We start from the raw sequence: 17,981 nt of genomic DNA on the forward strand, positions 1-17,981 counted from the left end.
GTTGCTTTACGATACGTGAGAAATTGCGCGAGCCAACGGAACGCTACGCTCGGTTTCCGGTGAAATGTTTTCAGTGTTACTTTCTCCACCCGTTGTGAAATCCTGCATGTGCCCCTATCAGTCCGCATTCCCGTCCTGATCTAAAGTGCCAGTTTTGCCAACCTTTTGAAATGAAAAAACACGCTTTGTAAAAAATATGTATATACAAACACAAGTACTCACTCGGTCCCCGCGAACGTGTCCACTGTACTGCATCCCATTGCACAGTGTACAAACACATACACCTTCCGATCAAATGCACACTTTCCTTCCGGGCCCGTGAACAATCCGCCGTTCAGAGCATGGACAAGTTACTGTTGACTGAGCCCTCTTCACCACTATCACAAGTACTGGATTGATACGCAGCTGGCCGCCGCTGACAGGCGCCGCCAACGCAAGGCTGTCGCGGCGCAGACGGGACTCGGGCCAACACCAAGTAAAAGGTCCAACAAGGATTCGTGTGCGAGAACCGCTCGCTTCGACACTCGGCCAGCTACCAGCAACCCAGTAGCCGTAGCTAGCTCCGTCAGGACGGGCGACCGACTACTCCGGCTGTGGCAGACTGCGGTGAGGGGGATCTCCACCGAAAGAAGGCGGTCGGGGCGGCCGGCGGCGGCGTGGCAGGGGACGCTGGTACGGTCCATTAGTCACGGCGTCGCCGGACACCGCACTAGTGACGGTGACGGCGCACCCTCCGACGGCGAGACCTCCACCGGCGGCGGCGTGGCAGGGACGCTGGTACGGTCCGCTAGTCCCGGCCTCGCCGGACACTGCACTAGTGACGGTGACGGTGCACCCTCCGACGGCGAGACCTCCACCGGCGGTGGCGTGGCAGGGACGCTGGTACGGTCCGCCAGTCCCGGCCTCGCCGGACACTGCACTAGTGACGGTGACGGTGCACCCTCCGACGGCGAGACCTCCACCGGCGGCGGCGTGGCAGGGGACGCTGGTACGGTCCGCCAGTCCCGGCCTCGCCGGACACTGCACTAGTGACGGTGACGGCGCACCATCCGACGGGAGACCTCCACCGGCGGCGCGCGCCGATCCGCCGGGCCGCTCCAGCACGACCAGCGCACGGTCGACCGACCGCCGGCTGCCGGGAGACGCCGTCGAGACGGCGACAGGCGTGCTCCCTGAACGCCACACCTCCTGTGCGGTCCGCGCCACGCCGCCGCCCGCTCCACCGACCCCCGCGGCACGCCGGACCGGTCCACGGCGCCCGCTGAGCCCCGCGCCGCTCGTGTTCTGTCCCGCGGCGCGCGCCTGTCGCCGGCGGGGCCTACATCATGCGGTTGACGACGGTGGCGTGCAGGGAGGACAGCTGGCGCGCCCACAGGTCCACCATGTTGTAGCGGCGCGTCTCGCGCGGCTCGCGCGCCAGCTCCAGCACCTGGTTCACCTGGTCGATGCTACCCGCAATCGTGCTGCGAGAGCGACAGGCCGGGTCAGGTCCGGTCACGACTCAAGTTACGCGGATCAGGTCAGGTCGCAGAAATCACGAGCTACATTTGTCTCGTTACATTACACGAGCGCAACCGAACACGTGCAGTGTCTGCTGGTCGTGAGGTACATACGCATGCAGTCAACACAGCGCCGCCAAATGGCGACTAAAGGCCAATGCATCAGGCAACTCGATACAATAGTTGTTCGACACCGGATGTCCTGAATATCACCGATCGGCCGTCTCCGCCGGTGGAAAGACGGCTGTTGACGGGGCTGTCCGTGAGCCTGCACTGTGTTTTCCACCACCACTTCGCGCCATGTCCATGGCCAGGCGTAAGTTTGCCATGGCCAAACCCGCCGCCGATAACTCAAGGCACTTGAATTTGTCGCAGACTCACTTGTCGAGGATGCAGGAGACCAGCAGGTTCTCCACCTCCACCACGTCGATGTTGAGCTCCTTGGAGATGGACGGGATCTGTATCCGCGTGTACGGCTTGATCAGCTTCACCAGCACCTGGGTACGGATGTTCCGCAGCAGGTCTGGAGAACGATGATATGACGAAATCAGACCCGAATGGGAGATACTTCGTACAGCACCGAGCAAACACACAGCCAACCGAGACCTCGTCGCACCAAGGGCAGACTATCGCCGAATCAATATTTGCACAGAGCTTAGACACCAGCAACGCCAGTTCCTTTGATATAAAATGAAACGAAAGCACATCATATACAAAATACTGAAATAATATCCAATACGAATAGACATAAATAGATGGAGCTATGCCAACTTTGTACCTTAGAACTACATCAAACCAAACGAGGTAAATACGCAAAAAAAACATCACTAAGAACCATACTTGTCAACTTATACACAACAGACATCAGTTCGCACTCCAACCACACACTGAGATACCGCCAATCGCGCACAACCACCCACGACGGCCCCTGTGCCCTGAGTTCACCCACCCTCAATGTGCTCCCGGATAAACAGGTCGTCCATGATGTTTTTCCGGTTGGTTTTCAGGATCTTCTCAAACTCGTTGATATCGTTGTTCTGATAGGCGGACACGAGATTCGTCATGGCAAGGATCTCCGGGTCGTTCTTGTACGGCTTGGCCTCCTGCGAGTCGAACGGGTTGATGTCTGACTTCATCAGCCTGAAACGACATGCAACATTTGTTGTACAGCAGGGAAAAAAGAAGATCAAACCAAGTAACGAATGCACAAGACAGCTGCTATTCAAAGGTAAGTGAGCACTAAAAAACGTTTCGTCTTGTGGCGAACCTTCAAGGTACTTTTTCTTTCAGGGGGTATGCCATCTTTTTTGTATAGCTACATCAAGACGCGTCCAATTTGATCGCAACGCGCGTCTTCAAGACATGCTTCTGAACTGCTCCGAAATTCGCTTTGAAGTAACAGCCCCGGCGAGAAAAATCGCGTAGGCTTCCTTCGTCACCACCACGAAAGTAATGCTTTCCACTTGTTGTGGTTTTTCCAACTTGGGTGTCATACGATGTTTGCAATACACTATTTGTCAAATGCTTGCGCAACAAGAGTTGTGAAAGCCTGGAACATTCCATTTCGGGAAAGATATACAAATATAGGACGATTATCCCGTAAATTTCACAAAACGTCATCCCATGGCTTTAACTTCTCCACTACAGCGTCTAACACAGTGGCCCTTTTCGAAGCGCACGTTGGCTTTGGGGAAACAGACGCATCACATGGTCTCTGGTCGGACACTGGTTCAAACTTCAACCAATACCCTCCTCGGTAACTATCTTCGCCACCCGTTATACCAATCACAAACGTTCATTTGAACTGACGTTAATCATTCCAGAAGAGGCGTCACTTTTAAGCCCGCGTGCCGCAATGCGCAGGTTAAAACAGCTCAAAACTGGACCTTTAGTCCGCAACCGCTGACGACGGCCGTTAGCAGACTCTGCCGTCATCAGCTGTCGCGCGGAATAGGGCTTTACTCTGGGGTCATCAGGAAACAAACAGGTGTGGCGCGGCGACAACATCTTGACAGCGTAATTTGCGCTCCAAAATAATTCAAATTTACCTCTTCTTTACCTTAATTGTACTGCAGTGGCACTACCCAGTTCTATCACTACACATAACGAGTTCTGAGGTTTCATCGGTGGGTTTTTCAAAAATGCTTAAAAGGTGGAGCGGTCCCTCTAGAAGGCCACGTAGACGATGCGGTGGAGTAGAACCCATTACACTTGCCAACGAAAACTGCTCACATGTTGGCGAGGACAAGGTACTTCAGGCACGTCGTTCGTCGTGGGCTGCCCGACTCGTCATAGTTTTTGAAAGCCTCGAAGAAGTCCGTGTGCGCCTTCTCGAACTCTCCCTCACGGAGATGCATCTTTCCGCCGCATTCTGGGAACAATCAAGCTCCTACAGTTAAACAACACGCTTGATTACCACGTCCCTTAAAAAACAAGAGTACTTGGGCGACCTCTGGCGGTTCTCACCATACCTGCCAGAACATTCGCCAGCGGTAGACCACTTAACAATGTGTAGATGTGATGAGTGTGCCCATACTATTTGGAGCAAATCGGGCAACAACCGTAGTACGAAACTTAATGACAATCTGGTCTGACATCGCTGTTCAAAACGCTCCAGCTCTCATGTCCAAATTGCATGTACACATGGGTCACATTTTCAAGGACCCCTGGTTCGAGTTGCATGTCCCACAGCTCTGTCAGGATGTCCCGTGTCAGACGGATTTGCTGCCTAAACACGTCCTCAATAACGCGCCTAGCTGACGATTAACAGACCCACCAAGACAGGTGGGCAAGGAAAGGCAAGCACACCATATACTTGTGCATGTGAACGGGGTCATCGTGAAACTTAATGTCATGCAGCCTGGTTTAGCCCCATTTAGCCTCTGCCCATGAAAAAGCCGCGGCACGCCCAGTAGGAGTTCCACAAAGGCCAATCTCCCCTAACAATCACCACTAATCAGACCCACAGACTACTGTAACACCTGGCTTACCAGGATCTGGTCACCTTTGTTCCATGGGACCGTATGGTGGCGGGAGGTGAGAGACAACTCTGCCCACCTCGGATGACGCCCATGATGAGCGGGTGTGGGATGGCCGACTTGATGTGCAGGGACTGCTCGTACAGCGCCTTCAGCTTTTTGTTGTTCTTCTGCGCCGTGTACATCTGGATCTCGAGCGCGTAGATCTCCAGCAGCTGGGTGCCCTTCTTCATGTCGTCCTCGCCGGCATCGGTCTGTCGCCGGGCGTACCGGGTTACAGTCAGGCATGAGCGGTCACAGACACAGCACCAGCCGAAGCAAACGCAGAGCCGTGATCACCGGCACCTCCGCAGGGGACAGACCCTTTAAGGCATTCGACCAACCAAATGTCAACAGAGCTCGAACAACTGAAATACCGTCATTCTTACTTATTTACTTCGGGCGAAACCCGGCCACAATTTACGTGCAGGACGACACTGCCGTAGAGCAGGCACCACTACCCGTGCTCGCCTCCCAGAGGACACAAGCTGATAAAAAAACTACATGGGAACACCTCAGCGCAGTGAATAAACTCCTGGCAAAACGAAAGATACCGGATGAATCGAGAGAACCTCGTCATAACCTTCCACATACCTAAAACAAAGCTATTGTTCCTAGTCCATCGCTTTAGTATACGAGCATCTATTTTAAGGTGTGAATTTCCCGCAAAATAGTGCTGTGATGCTGGACGGGCACCGTATTACTTCAGGCATACCAGCAAATGCCCCGTCAAACTCGCATGAACGATGTCTTAAAACGCTTACAACTACCGTGAGCGCGTCAACAATGCCGACCGCAGTGTCACACTGAGCAGAGAGACATGTTGCAAAGCAGACAGGCCATATTACAGAAAAGGCGATATCAGAGGCCTCATATCGTCACTGACGCTGTGCTGCCACCATCTATGCCAACAGACTCCGCCACAAGCAAAAAAAGCACACAAAAGTCTGCTAGCTCCGACCACCACGCAACGATCTGACGTAGCCGACGTGAGCCCACCTGGCACGACAGATGCAGCTGTTTGAGAATCTTCTGCAGTTTGGCGTAGTCCCCGCGGTCAAAGTACAGCTTGCCGAGCTTGGTGTTGGTTTTGAACCACAGCCGGTCGTTTTTGGCATCCTTCAGGGCCTCCAACGTCGTTTCGTAGAAGTCTTGCAGTAGCTCCATCTGTCACACACAGAGCCTATTAGTAGGTACGAAAACGCCCCCACGCCATGCAGAGTTGGATGGTAGCCAGAGCGGGCGGCCAGGGAGCATTGAACAGCTTCCCTCCTAACAACCAAACCATTCAACACTGGACAATGGGACGATTGCGAAGCAATGCTTTTCATCTGTGCCTTCTGGCAATGTTTGCTCGAGTCGGCTGACATCATTCCTTCCTGACAACGTCTTTCCGGTAACTTGCGAAGAACCACCTCCACCCAAACGGCACCCGGCAGCCAGAGGGCCCTCACTACCCGCCGAGAACTCGGACAACGGCGGTCATGCAAATTCCGGGAACGTGTGGGCAACCCCCACACCAGTGCCTACCTGCTTGGATGTAGATATGTAGTCCAATATAGAGTTTATTGACTTCTCACTATAGTTCCTAGTCACAGCAGACTTGATGTACTGAAGAAGCTGTTTGTAGTGGTTCATCATCTCCGTGTAGTTGCCCTGACGACAGAAAAGATACGTAACAATGTCAATATGGATGACTTACCCGACAGCACAAACCACTCCAGACAGTCGGTTCAATCGAGATTAATTTGACCAGAATAAAAATCCGAAATCGTCAATTTGAAGAGAACAAAATGTCTGGCACACATAGAGTGTGTCAATATTATTGTGTATTTCTTATCGACGCAAGTCACCGCTAAAACCCCCACACCCTGGCGGGAGCGGATAAACCAGCAGTTTCAGAACTGACGTTCTTCCCAAAGCAAACACTCCAACCTCCCAGCCACTTACTAACGCCACACAGCACGCATCCACGAATTCGCAATGGCGCCGGTGACAGCAAACACGCCCTCTTTCCGCGTCGACGGAGATACGATGCACACAAGGAAATACAGCCACAACATGCAGAACGGGCCCAATTCGTGTGACCCAGGGCACATGGGTGATCCGACCTGGCGGACATATCAGAAAATCCTGGAACACAGCCCTGGCAAAAGCCTTGGGAGACCTCGACTGAAAAACGGCCGGCATAACGCAGCCCAGAACTTTGCAATAGTTTAAGCCTTCGGATGCGACTCCGTCATCGAGACTGCGGCGTAGCAGCCGTCACGAGGTACGTGATCTGCCCAGTTGCTTTTTGCGAACGACAGGCGTGAAATCCCACCAGTCCAGCCCCTGTCAGCCATTGGCACTCAGCAAATGGTCTCCGCAGAGTAAAATATCCAGCCTTGCACTTCGCAAGGTTATCAGGGATCCTCTGCAGCGAAACGGGTGTGAGGAAGGAGGGGGGGGGGGGGGGGGGATCGAAGCGGCAGCTGCGGCCATCACTGAGTTGCTCGCTGCAGATTTCACCCAGCGCAGGACATAGGAGGCGTTAACAAAGGTGGAGGTTATGCACCTCAAGCAGGCATATAACAATCCTTTCCAGATGTTCAAAGACTGAAGCTCAAACGTCAGACAGCCTCTTCAGATTTATTTTTTGGTATCCCACCAGCTTTAAGAACAGCTGCATGTAAAGATATGTCAAAGCGAAGCCCTGATGCTACCAAATACAAGCCTAACAACAACCTCCCTTGACATGGCCAGTGGCATGCAGTCCCCTGTTCTGGATCGCCAGCACCTGCCAGGCCTTGCCAAGACGCCTCCAGCCTCGCCCCTGGCAGATGCTATGCAATTCCAAACCAGCTGCCCTTGGCGCTCATCGATCGTCAAGGCCGCAGCAAAGTGCCACACTCACCAGTCTGAAGTTAATCTTGATCATCTGCTTGAGCGCCTTGAAGCCCCACTCGCCCTTGTCACCACCCTCCAAGTCGAGGACTTTCTTGAAGGCGGCCAATGCCGCGGTGGGGTCTTCCTCCTTCTGTGCTTTAGAATTGTAGTACTGGTTTTCCAAGTCCACGTCTGGCTCTGAGTTACTATCCTCCGAGTACTCCTACGAGGCAACGGGGAGGGGGTGGTAATTAGGCACACAGGGGGCAGCGAATGACACATATTGTTGTGGGGCATCACAGCAGAGTAGCCTGGTCATGCAGCTGCCAGCTACAGATTACATATGTATGCTCTCAGTTCAGGTCAGACTACATTGTCTATCTGACAATGTAACTCAACCTGAATTAGCAGCTAGTGGGCCATGACAGGAAGGGCAAACAATTAAGTGCAAGCTATGCATTGGGTAGCTCAGCATTAAACATGTCATCATTTTTGAAGGACCAGCAGTTTGTATTTAAATTTTAAAAATCCATATGCTGATGGCAATTATATACCAGTTTAATATTTTTAAAGAATGCCACAAAGTACAAACAGCCAAGAAATGAGGCAAAAGATGAAATACATCCTGGTTCATGATCAGAATCAGTTCAAACTCACCAAGTCATAATCTTCATCATCATCGCACATGAAGTCTACCTCTGCATCTGACATGGTTGTTTTGTTTTTCTGGTGTTTTCTTGATGCTGAAAAACATTGCACATGTGATGTATGATTCACACTGAGTATCTAACTATAATTATTACATCAAATGGTCAGCATATAAAACAACACATGGAATTCAAAACATTCTAGAAGTTAACTAGGAGTCCATATCTGTCCAAAGCAGTACAAATTTTGACTGCATCATCAAACTTCTGCTGCAAGGCTTGCCAGAAATAGGTTATGACTAAGGTGCCATAAAAAGTTGTCTCGGGTGAAAAAGCATGAGGTGATAAAACAAATAACATTTTCTCAGTGGTAACTACAAAATCCTGCACTTTTGGAGATGCAGTGGAGGGGAGCACCACTTCCTGCACCCCCCCCATAGTGGAAACCTGAAAAAATTGTGTCTCAAAGCTTCAGGAACAACTGAGAATATTTACACCTGACTGCAGGTATAGTTGGAACTGGCTCCACATTTGTGATGAGTCGTGGTTGAAACATTACCTTAGCAAGTTGCATATTGGTCAGAATTCAAGTTGTAACAATCACATCATCAGTGTACATATTGAAGAAGAAGTCCAGACAACATTATATATCCATGGCTTTGCAGCATATATGTGTACCAAATGTGGTCCCATTGTGCACAACATGATTCCTGTTGAAATAAATGAGCCTGAATTACAGCTTACAATTGTGCTGAGTGGTTCAAATGGCCAAAACATTATTTGCCATCCTTATGAAGCTACAGGACAATGTATTTTTTCTTCAGCCTTTAAATTCTTTTTGTACTTAAGGAAGCCATAAGTCTTTCAAGGTACCACTCAAACTAGCACGTGGAAAACAGCATTCTCACTATCATCTTCATCTGGTATGTACATCTTTCAGCCAGTTAACTCTAAATCAGTCATCAGGTGGTATGAAGCCCTGAGAAAGACTGGATGTTATTTGAGTTTCAGCTATGTTTACACCACAAACTGAGCTATCTCCGTCTATTCACCCTCCAAAAGGCAGGGTGGCTACGCATCAAACTTATAGACCATCAAAGAATCTGGGGGATCGTTGTAAGCATCAAGCTTATGCCCACTAACAACCCTAGGGGACAGCAAGTGCGAACATACAAAAATCTCGCGCAAACCCCAGCTCAAACACCACCCAAACCTCGAACCCAGCCACCGCAGCCGGTACGTGCAGCCTTGCGCTGAAAGCCGCTGAAGGCGACCAAGGCGTAATATACGACGCAAAGTCATCAAAGCGATTTGCTTACACTCTATAAAGGCCACTGCGTGACGTCATTGGAAGTCGCCTTCTCGGTGGCCCATAATGAACACCGAATTGACGGCCATGATCTCAGCCGCCGGATGTCTTGTGCTATATCCCGCACGTGCACCATATTGTGCCACATAACGCATATGGATCTTACATTCAGCGTCCTCATATCCGTCGCTGTAGCCGCCGCCACCTCTTGCCGCCATCGCCGCCGGCCATAAGGCGGTCACCGTCGCTGCTGTCCCGGCTGATGCGGCCTCTCTGCGAGACCGTAACGACCGGCAATAGGCCGGTGGTACCGGTGCTTGCCCCAGAACATACGTTCGCTGGCAGGCACATCAAGCAGTCTCGGCACCTATCGACGCCTGTGACCGCCTGATTACGGAATCCATTTTCGCTCCGTCAAGCCCCCGACAGTGTCTCACCCATTGTTGGTAGCACAGCAGTAGTGGTGGCTTGAGTAGGTACGGCGCTCAGTTCAAATTATTTTTAGCCATGTTTTGCGGGTAGGACCGTATGCGCACGATGCCATTGCGTGGGTAGTGTTGGTCGTCAATGTGAATTGTGCATTGGCCTGCATTAACTTTTTTGCTCAAATCACCCCTTGACTACGCATTGCTAATTGCGGCCAGTATATCCGCATCCAAGTCTTGTACTTCATCGAGGGAAGGGCCACGTTTCGCTTTGGTGCCACCTGGAGGTTAGTGTACCCCCCCCCCCCCTCCGTTTACAAAAAGTTACCAGACTTTGGTCATTTTAGAGCTTGCGTGACAAAGCCTGCGTTATAAGATACGATTATCTCTCTGGTGTAATCCAGCCATCCAGAGTATATATCTATAGTGTATATATTGTTCATCGTTCATTCATGGCGTCATTTGAGGCTCACGCTCTCTCACTTTGGGTGTTTTCTTATAGGTGCCTTCACTTCTCAGTCGCAGGTATGCGCGCCCGATCTGGGATACCTGACCGTGTGTGCGTTTTGTTACATAGTTTCTGCCCATGATAACGCTGTGTCAAAAAGGGAAAGAGACCAGAAAGTCTGCCAGTCCTGCCCCTTTACGGATACCTTACCGCCAGCTAGTGGCCTGTCGTAAGGTTCTGATTCGACACAGGTGGTGGCTTTTTGGTCCGAATGGTCTGAGCGTCAACATTCTGGTTTGCGATCGCCATGCACTCCGTGACCTTTGCTATAATAACAACTGCTATCACTGGACGGCTAGTTTCAAGCGCTGGTGGTGCAGTATCAGCGTCAGCAACCTGTCGCCCTCCCTACTGTCAAATTTTTACACGCCAAACCGAAGCCAAAGACAGTGGCTTTGAATTTAGAAAACGCGAAACCAAAGGCCACCGGCTGCGGACCGAGCGGGGCTGGGGCATGCCTTGGGTGCCATGGCAGGGGGACTCCATGTCTCGGGCACCTGACACGGCTCACCAGTCACACGTCAACTGGGTTGTGTTTCCACCGACCGTCAAGCATGAAGCTGCGCTGTGTGCGAGGTGTCCATTGATTTCGCTGTCTGTTCTGTACTTGTTTAGAGAGATGACGTTGACCTGCGGTTGTCAATTCAATGATCTGGGCTGTGCCGACCGAATCGCGTTAGGTTGAAGCCGATGAGTTTTGAGCGAGAACGTGGTGATGTTCTTAACGAGCGATCAAACAGCATTGTTTGCTCGGCATCCTCCGCCAGGAACAATATATTCGCCCTGATTCTTACCGTTTGCGGCCGCGGTCGTAACGGATGTTTTCTTGCTGTTGCTATCACAGTGTGTTGACGAGCTGTATCTGCCGCTGTTGGACAAGCAGTCCATCATGCTTTTTGTGCATTGTTCGTGGATGTTGTTTGTTCTGCGACGCTTTCTTTGGCGGGGTGTGACCGCGTCCGGTCTCGCGAGTTTGCTCTAGCCGAAGGTCTACCTTGCAATATCAATCGCAGTTGATGAGCACGCCGCGGTCTTGAGTCTGACGCGGCGTCGCGTTGGCCGTTCACACCATGCACGGTGCAGTTCCATGTCTGGTTGCATGCCGGCGCTTCTGGTTACGACGCCTGGCGCAGCGCAGCGTTCTGAACCGGTATCCAAGAGTATGTATTCCGTGTACTGGCGAGCACTTACAAATGAGGTACACGAGTTCAGCTGTGTTTGCCCGTGCGTCTGTTGGAATCCATTGTATGAATGCAATACATGACATGAGCCCACTGTGCACGGCTGCTTCGGCGACGATTGCTGCGTAGCCGAGGCCCGCCGCACGCTGCTGCCGGGACTGGTCGGGAGGACGCACGAAACCCGCCACATCACGTGCAGGCCGCCGGCAGCCGGGACTGATCGGGAGGGCGCACGACACCTGCTGGACCACGTGCAGGCCGCCGACAGCCGGGACTGGTCGGGAGGGCGTGCGACACCTGCTGGACCACGTGCAGGCCGCCGGCAGCCGGGACTGGTGAGGAGAGCGCATGACACTTGTCACATCACGTGCAGGCCGCCGGCAGCCGGGACTGGTGAGGAGGGCGCACGACACTTGCCACATCACGTGCAGGCCGCCGGCAGCCGGGACTGGTGAGGAGGGCGCACGACGCCTGCCACACCATAGGCAGGCCGGCAGCCGGGACTGGTGAGGAGGGCGCATGACACTTGCCACACCACGTGCAGGCCGCCGGCAGCCGGGACTGGTCGGGAGGGCGCACAGCACCTGCCACACCACGTGCAGGCCGCCGGCAGCCGGGCTTAGCACGTCTCATGATGCTCCGGGCGGCAGCCGAGGGCGGGACTGGCGTAGTATGGGTAGTGGATATGTAGGTAAATTCGATGTTTTTGGCCGACGGCGGTTTCCATGTCATACCCCACGGTAATTTGGAATGGCGTGGTGAAAGGTGGTTGGCCATTTGCAGGGCGTCTGTCGATTCTTAATCTCATTTCAAGCACGCAAGCATTTGTTCATCGGTCGATTATAAATGTTGCTCGAATGTATGATGCTTGGAAATGTTTCGCAAGATCATGAGTAAAAATGGTTGCTCGAATCTAAGATACGTGTGAAAAGTTCGCAGTACATATTAAGCTGTATCCACCAGTCGGAAAGTGGTTGCTCCGACCCGAAACATACATAAGGAGATTAATGTCTATAACTGTAATGTAAGCATTCATTAGCACCCAAGCACCATGGGACAGCGATATCTCTCCGAAGCAAACTTCAAAATTGACATCCCATCCTTTTCATAGGCTCCTTTACGTATAGACTTACCCCTAATAGAAGCTAGGAAGACCAGCACATGCACTCAATTTCATAACTCGCTTCGTAAACCCTTCACGGTCTCTCCCACCACCACCCGCGGTCGCCTTGAAATTCTCCGGACGTGGGAGAGATCTCCGCGTGCGACCGATAGCGTGCAGACGCGCCCGCCGTCACTCCACCTCTCACTGATCTGTGGTCGAGCGAACACCCCGGCCAGCAGGAGCGGCGCGGCCCCTCTAGGCCAGCACGAGCTCTTCTACCCCCACGTCGCACGCCATCTGCGTCCTTTCGGGCGTTGCTGGCGAATCTGTCGGACCGTGGACGCTGTCATTATGGTAAGACAATGCTCGACAGGCGCCATTGGGCGTGTTTGAGAGGGGCCATGGGGCGGAAAGGAACGGGGGACGGACAAAATGACGCCAGCTGGAAAGCACGGCAGTGACCCTAGTTTTATTCTATGGAACGTATCATTAACTACTGTTCCTGCAAGGCATACGTGTAGGAGGACTCACTGGATACGCCAGCCCGTTAGATAGCCTTGCGCCAGCCCACGGTTTATCCCGAGAGTGGTGCAGTCCAGTACTCCAGAGTAGTGCAGAGTAGTGCAAAGTGGTGCAGAGTAGTGCAGAATGGTGCAGAGTAGTGCAGAATAGTGCAGAGTAGTGCAGACCAGTAGTCCAGTCCAATAGTCCAGAGTAGTGCAGTCGAGTCCGAGAGTGCCAGCAGATCGTAATTTCTTCCCTTGGATCCATAGGGGGAAAAATGTCTCCTGCCTCTTATTCATGCTTAAATCCCGGCAACTCGGTGTACGATAGCCAGCAGCTTATCGAGAAGCGGCCATTGGGTGCTGCACTAAACACAGACTAACCGTCCGTCGAGCTACCTATCCTGAACCGAGTCCTGGTGAGTTTCGCGAGAACCAGCGATGCGTCGCGTCTCTTACCGAACTGGAACCAGGCGTGAAGGCTGGCCTCTCGGCGCGCCTCGGCCACGGCTTGGCGCAGCGCCAGCAGGCAGGCCACGCTCATGCAGACTGCCGGCTCGCCCGTGGCTGTCGGCCCCAGGTCACTGAGGTCAGCAGGGTCACCGGGGGGCTGACAGGTGACGGGTTCATCAAAATCAATAAAAAACAGGATCAACGGATCGCCGGGGTCAACAGTGTAAACTAGCTCATCAGGGCCATGGATGTTAACCAGACTGAGCCCGAGGTCCAAACAGAGGACAGAGATTAGCAAGACTACAGCGGTCAACAGCGTCACACAGATAAAGGTGTCACCAGGGGCCAACGGGAATATGGAGGTTAGCGGGGTAAACAAGTCCAACAACGTCACCAACATCACCGGCACCCGGCAGAGAAACAGAGCCTCAGTTCATACAGTGGTCTGCAGGATCAGGGAGGCATGATGAGTGACATCACAGGCATGACCACCAGCACACTGGCTCAAATGCTGCTCCAGGTAGTCTTTTAAAGTAACATTTTCGAAGAATGTCGCCATCAAAATTAAGATAACATTTGTATGCGATATTTAATCCGAGCATTTTGAATGGACGTATTTCTGGTTCAAGCTCTGCCAGTGCTCACAATAGGCAGTGCTTGTCGTCTGAGCACTGACCCCCATCACCCAACCGGCAATGTCAGGTCAGCGGCAGCATCTATTGACAGAAGTTTAAATTGCCGCGACGCTCGTCACGGTCCGTCCCGCCCTCTGACGTCACTGGAAGCACGGCCTCTGCCACCCGCCGCAGGCCATTTCCGTCAAGGGCAAATGGTGAGCGCTTAAAGCGACTTGAGCCCACCCTGCCAAGGGTTGGTGGATCAGAAGAAAGGCTCTCTAACCATCCGAGCTATTGGTACGCACTTTGACCGGGGGACGGAACGAACGTGACGTCCTGAGACCGTGGGAATGGATAAACGGGACGTAGTGTGACCGTGGGACGGGACGGACGGGACGGACGGGATGTGCTATGACTGTGGCACGAGACGGACAGAACGTACTGTGACCGTGGGACGGGACGGATTGGACGGACTGTGACCGTGGTACGGGACGGACTGGGTATATTGTGGCCGTGGGGCGGGGCGAACGGGTCGTGCTGTAGCCGTGGAACGGGGCGGGCTGGATGTACTGTGACCGTGGGACGGTGCGGACTAGACGTACTGTGACCGTGGGGTGGGGCGGACTGGATATATTGTGACCGTGGGGCGGGGCGAACGGGTCGTGCTGTAACCGTGGGACGGGGCGGACTGGACGTGCTGTAACCGTGGGACGGGACGGACGGAACGGACTGTGACCGTGGGACGGGGCGGACTGGGTATATTGTGACCGTGGGACGGGACGGACGGAACTGACTGTGACCGTGAGACGGGACGGACTGGATATATTGTGACCGTGGGGCGAGGCGAACGGGTCGTGCTGTAACCGTGGGATGGGGCGGACTGGACGTGCTGTAACCGTGGGACGGGACGGACGGGACGGACTGTGACCGTGGGACGGGACGGACAGAACGGAATGCGACCATGCTCCGGATGGGGACTGGTCAGTCCGGTGTCTGCTCAGCTCCAGCATACGTGAATATCACCGACAGGACGAGCAGAGACTAGTTTGTCAAAAAATTCCACTCTGAGCTAAGCGGGCGGGGGGGGGGGGGGCAGGGGAGGTTAAACCCCAGGAATCTGAAAAATGGCGTTAGGTCGTCGTAGCTACACGACCGGCCAAAACCTTAGAGCGGATCTTACCCTTGGAGTTGAATATTCCGACCGGATTCCTGTTGTTCTTGAGCAGCTTGACCCTGAAGTCTCTTGGCATGTCCTTGTGAGTGGGAACGTAGTAATTCTGTAATGGTATAAGCACAGAAGCAAGACATCTTCGTCAAGTTCTAACAAGCACATCACCATTTATATTAACACCCTTCCACCAGATCAAATGGGTGATAAAAGTCTCGCGACCAGGTAAAATTACATTGTTTCCATGCAAGTGGAGAGCGTTTATGTCCGCCAAAATTAACTAAACCCATGTCTCCATGGGAAGGGGCAGGGGCGTAGTTTCGCAAAATAAGTCAGGCAGACCAAAAAGTGAAAAACAGCCCAAGTTGCCCCCAAAACTTGCTGACAACCACGCTTCCCACCAGATTTTACCCACTTTTTTCATGAAATGTAGAAAACTGAAAATCATGTTGCGAAGCTTAAATCCTTCCTGGCTAAAAAGAAAACTGCGCCGCTGAAAGGAGGGAATAGAATGCCTTCGTAGAGAGGAAAATGATGATATGCCTATGGAAATAGAAAGGGATAATAGCTTCTCTATGGAAAAGAAAATCATGACGTACGTATATAAAATGATTTTCACCCGGAAGCAGCTGTTGCGTTTTGCAACTCAAATGTAATCAAAACACTTTTACACTCATGGTGCGTGGAAAACGAAAACGAAAAGGAAACAGAAAGCAAAAAAACAAAACCAAAAAGAGCACGAGATAAAGTGCGAGATATAAAAATGAGTAAGGGGAAATAGTGGGAGAAAATCATCCAGAGGAACAACAGGCGCGAGTTAGCATCAGGTGTGCAGGAGCACAGTGGGTAGGCGAGCGCGCGTGCGGCTGCTCTCACCCAGGCACGGTTGGTGAGCCGACGGCCGGTCTCCGGGTGGAAGCGGTACCGCTCGGTCATCATCAGGCCGACGCCGTACGCGAACGCGCCCTCCACCTGGCCCACGTCGACGGCCGGCGAGAGCGGCTGACCGGCGTCCTCCATGACGTCGGCGCGGTGCAACAGACTCTCGCCGGTCAGCACGTCCAGCTCGGCCTCAACCGCCGTCAGACCCCAGACTGTGTACATGTCGGGCGGCGCGCCCGCCGGCGGCGACTGACTGCGAACGCCACAGGGACGGGCGTGAGTCGGGGCTCGCGGGACGTCCTAGACGAGTGGGGGACGACCGGCCAGAGAGGAGGGCGGGAGGCGAGGGCTTGCGGGACGTCCTAGACCAGTGGGGGACGACCGGCCAAAGAGGAGGGCGGGAGGCGGGGGCTCGCGGGACACCCTAGACGAGTGGGGGACGACCGGCTAGAGAGGAGGGCGGGAGGCGGGGGCTCGCAGGACGCCCTGGACGAGTGGGGGAGGACCGGCCAGAGAGGAGGGCGGGAGGCGGGGGCTCGCGGGACGCCCTGGACGAGTGGGGGACGACTGGCCAGAGAGGCGGGCGGGAGGCGAGGGCTTGCGGGACGTCCTAGACGAGTGGGGGACGACCGGCCAAAGAGGAGGGCGGGAGGCGGGCGCTCGCGGGACGTCCTAGACGAGTGGGGGACGACCGGCCAAAGAGGAGGGCGGGAGGCGGGGGCTCGCGGGACGCCCTAGACGAGTGGGGGACGACCGGCCAGAGAAGCTGGCGGGAGGCGGATGCTTGCGGGACGTCCTAGACGAGTGGGGGACGACCGGCCAGAGAGGAGGGCGGGAGGCGGGGGCTCGCGGGACGCTCTAGACTAGTGGGGGACGACCGGCCAAAGAGGAGGGCGGGAGGCGGGGGCTCGCGGGACGCCCTAGACGAGTGGGGGACGACCGGCCAGAGAGGCGGGCAGGAGGCGGGGGCTTGCGGGACGTCCTAGACGAGTGGGGGACGACCGGCCAAAGAGGCGGGCGCAGCGCTGACGTAGGCGGAACAGCGCAGCGTTGTGGCGCGTTGCACTGCCAATTTTTTGCGACAAATGCGTGCACTACTTCTATCAATTGACCTCTGCTTCACAAAGAGCTGACGTGTTCGTAGATACCACGCCTTACGAAAACAGTACACGTCATGAATCAAAACGCGTCCAGTCAGAAAGCGTCCCGAATCCGTGCCGTCACTGCGACTAAAACATGCTAGAACAATAAACATCAAAACTCCCACGGCGTGACACCCGTTACACGGCGTTGCGTTAACGGCTGCACGAAACGCAGGTGGCCAAGTCGGAGTTCCAAGACCCATATTGAGTGCTAGACTACACAATCACTTACCGGTAATATCATGCACCACGAACATTGCATGGGCTTGATTGACAGATGTTGGGTGTGAAAGCTCAGGTGAATTAATACTTTTAGGGGAGGCAGGGTTAGCACCGCCCTTTATTGAAACGCCGCCCACCCCCAAGATCAGAAAAATGTTATAAAGCACATCAACAGCTGGCGACCCTTTCGACCGTCACGTGGGAGAGGAAGAAAGGGCGTAGGGACGTTAATTGGATGTTGGAGATGAAATACAGCGTTCTTTACCTTTTCATGTAGTGGTATTGAAAATGCAAGACTGTCCGCCCACGGCAGTAGACAGAGCAGTGTTGGATCATACCAAATGACGATTTATCTGAGGTTCGTAAGTATTTGCGCCAAGTTTGCGCCGCATGGATCGTTCCTGGCGGATGGGCGGTAGCGCCATCCACGCTGCT

The 17,981-nt window shown here is 53.7% G+C and overlaps 2 protein-coding genes across 6 annotated transcripts in view; both read right to left on the reverse strand.

Moving 5' to 3' along the window:
- Positions 1-212: 212 nt before the first annotated feature.
- On the reverse strand, positions 213-9,281 carry LOC119101324 (COP9 signalosome complex subunit 2). Of its 5 annotated transcripts, none has more exons than XM_037224631.1 (10): positions 9,272-9,281; positions 8,042-8,127; positions 7,413-7,607; positions 6,047-6,172; positions 5,516-5,683; positions 4,557-4,731; positions 3,732-3,870; positions 2,449-2,639; positions 1,881-2,022; positions 213-1,463 (listed from the first exon to the last, which is right to left on the reverse strand). In XM_037224631.1, the coding sequence occupies exons 2-10, from the start codon at positions 8,093-8,095 to the stop codon at positions 1,319-1,321; spliced, it is 1,335 nt and encodes a 444-aa protein (XP_037080526.1). In that variant the 5' UTR covers positions 8,096-8,127; positions 9,272-9,281; the 3' UTR covers positions 213-1,318. The 5 variants fall into 5 exon arrangements, with proteins under 5 accessions (XP_037080526.1, XP_037080522.1, XP_037080524.1 ...); XM_037224627.1 differs by having other exon boundaries at positions 9,245-9,281; XM_037224629.1 differs by lacking the exon at positions 9,272-9,281 and adding an exon at positions 9,252-9,271.
- Positions 9,282-12,458: 3,177 nt separating this feature from the next.
- Positions 12,459-17,981, reverse strand: part of LOC119101322 (xanthine dehydrogenase) — a gene marked incomplete in the record, with an annotated part of 11,113 nt that continues 5,590 nt past the window's right edge. Inside the window, 4 exon segments of the mRNA XM_037224621.1 lie at positions 12,459-12,885; positions 13,522-13,629; positions 15,313-15,409; positions 16,177-16,435. Coding sequence (XP_037080516.1) covers positions 12,815-12,885; positions 13,522-13,629; positions 15,313-15,409; positions 16,177-16,435 — 535 coding nt within the window.

The sequence above is a fragment of the Pollicipes pollicipes genome, unplaced genomic scaffold (genome assembly GCF_011947565.3).
Source record: "Pollicipes pollicipes isolate AB1234 unplaced genomic scaffold, Ppol_2.1 Scaffold_4881;HRSCAF=5763_pilon_pilon_pilon, whole genome shotgun sequence".
In the NCBI taxonomy this organism is placed as follows: domain Eukaryota; kingdom Metazoa; phylum Arthropoda; class Thecostraca; order Pollicipedomorpha; family Pollicipedidae; genus Pollicipes; species Pollicipes pollicipes.

What these genes read in the sequence shown, in the direction of transcription:
- LOC119101324 (XM_037224631.1), bottom strand. Translation starts at nt 8,095, where the DNA reads ATGTCAGATGCAGAGGTAGACTTCATGTGCGATGATGATGAAGATTAT. An exon ending in AGCTGCATCTGTCGTGCCAG is followed by an intron (nt 4,732 to 5,515) that starts GTGGGCTCACGT and finishes GCCCGGCGACAG; the next exon opens with ACCGATGCCGGCGAGGACGA. An exon ending in TATCCGGGAGCACATTGAGG is followed by an intron (nt 2,023 to 2,448) that starts GTGGGTGAACTC and finishes ATCGTTCTCCAG; the next exon opens with ACCTGCTGCGGAACATCCGT.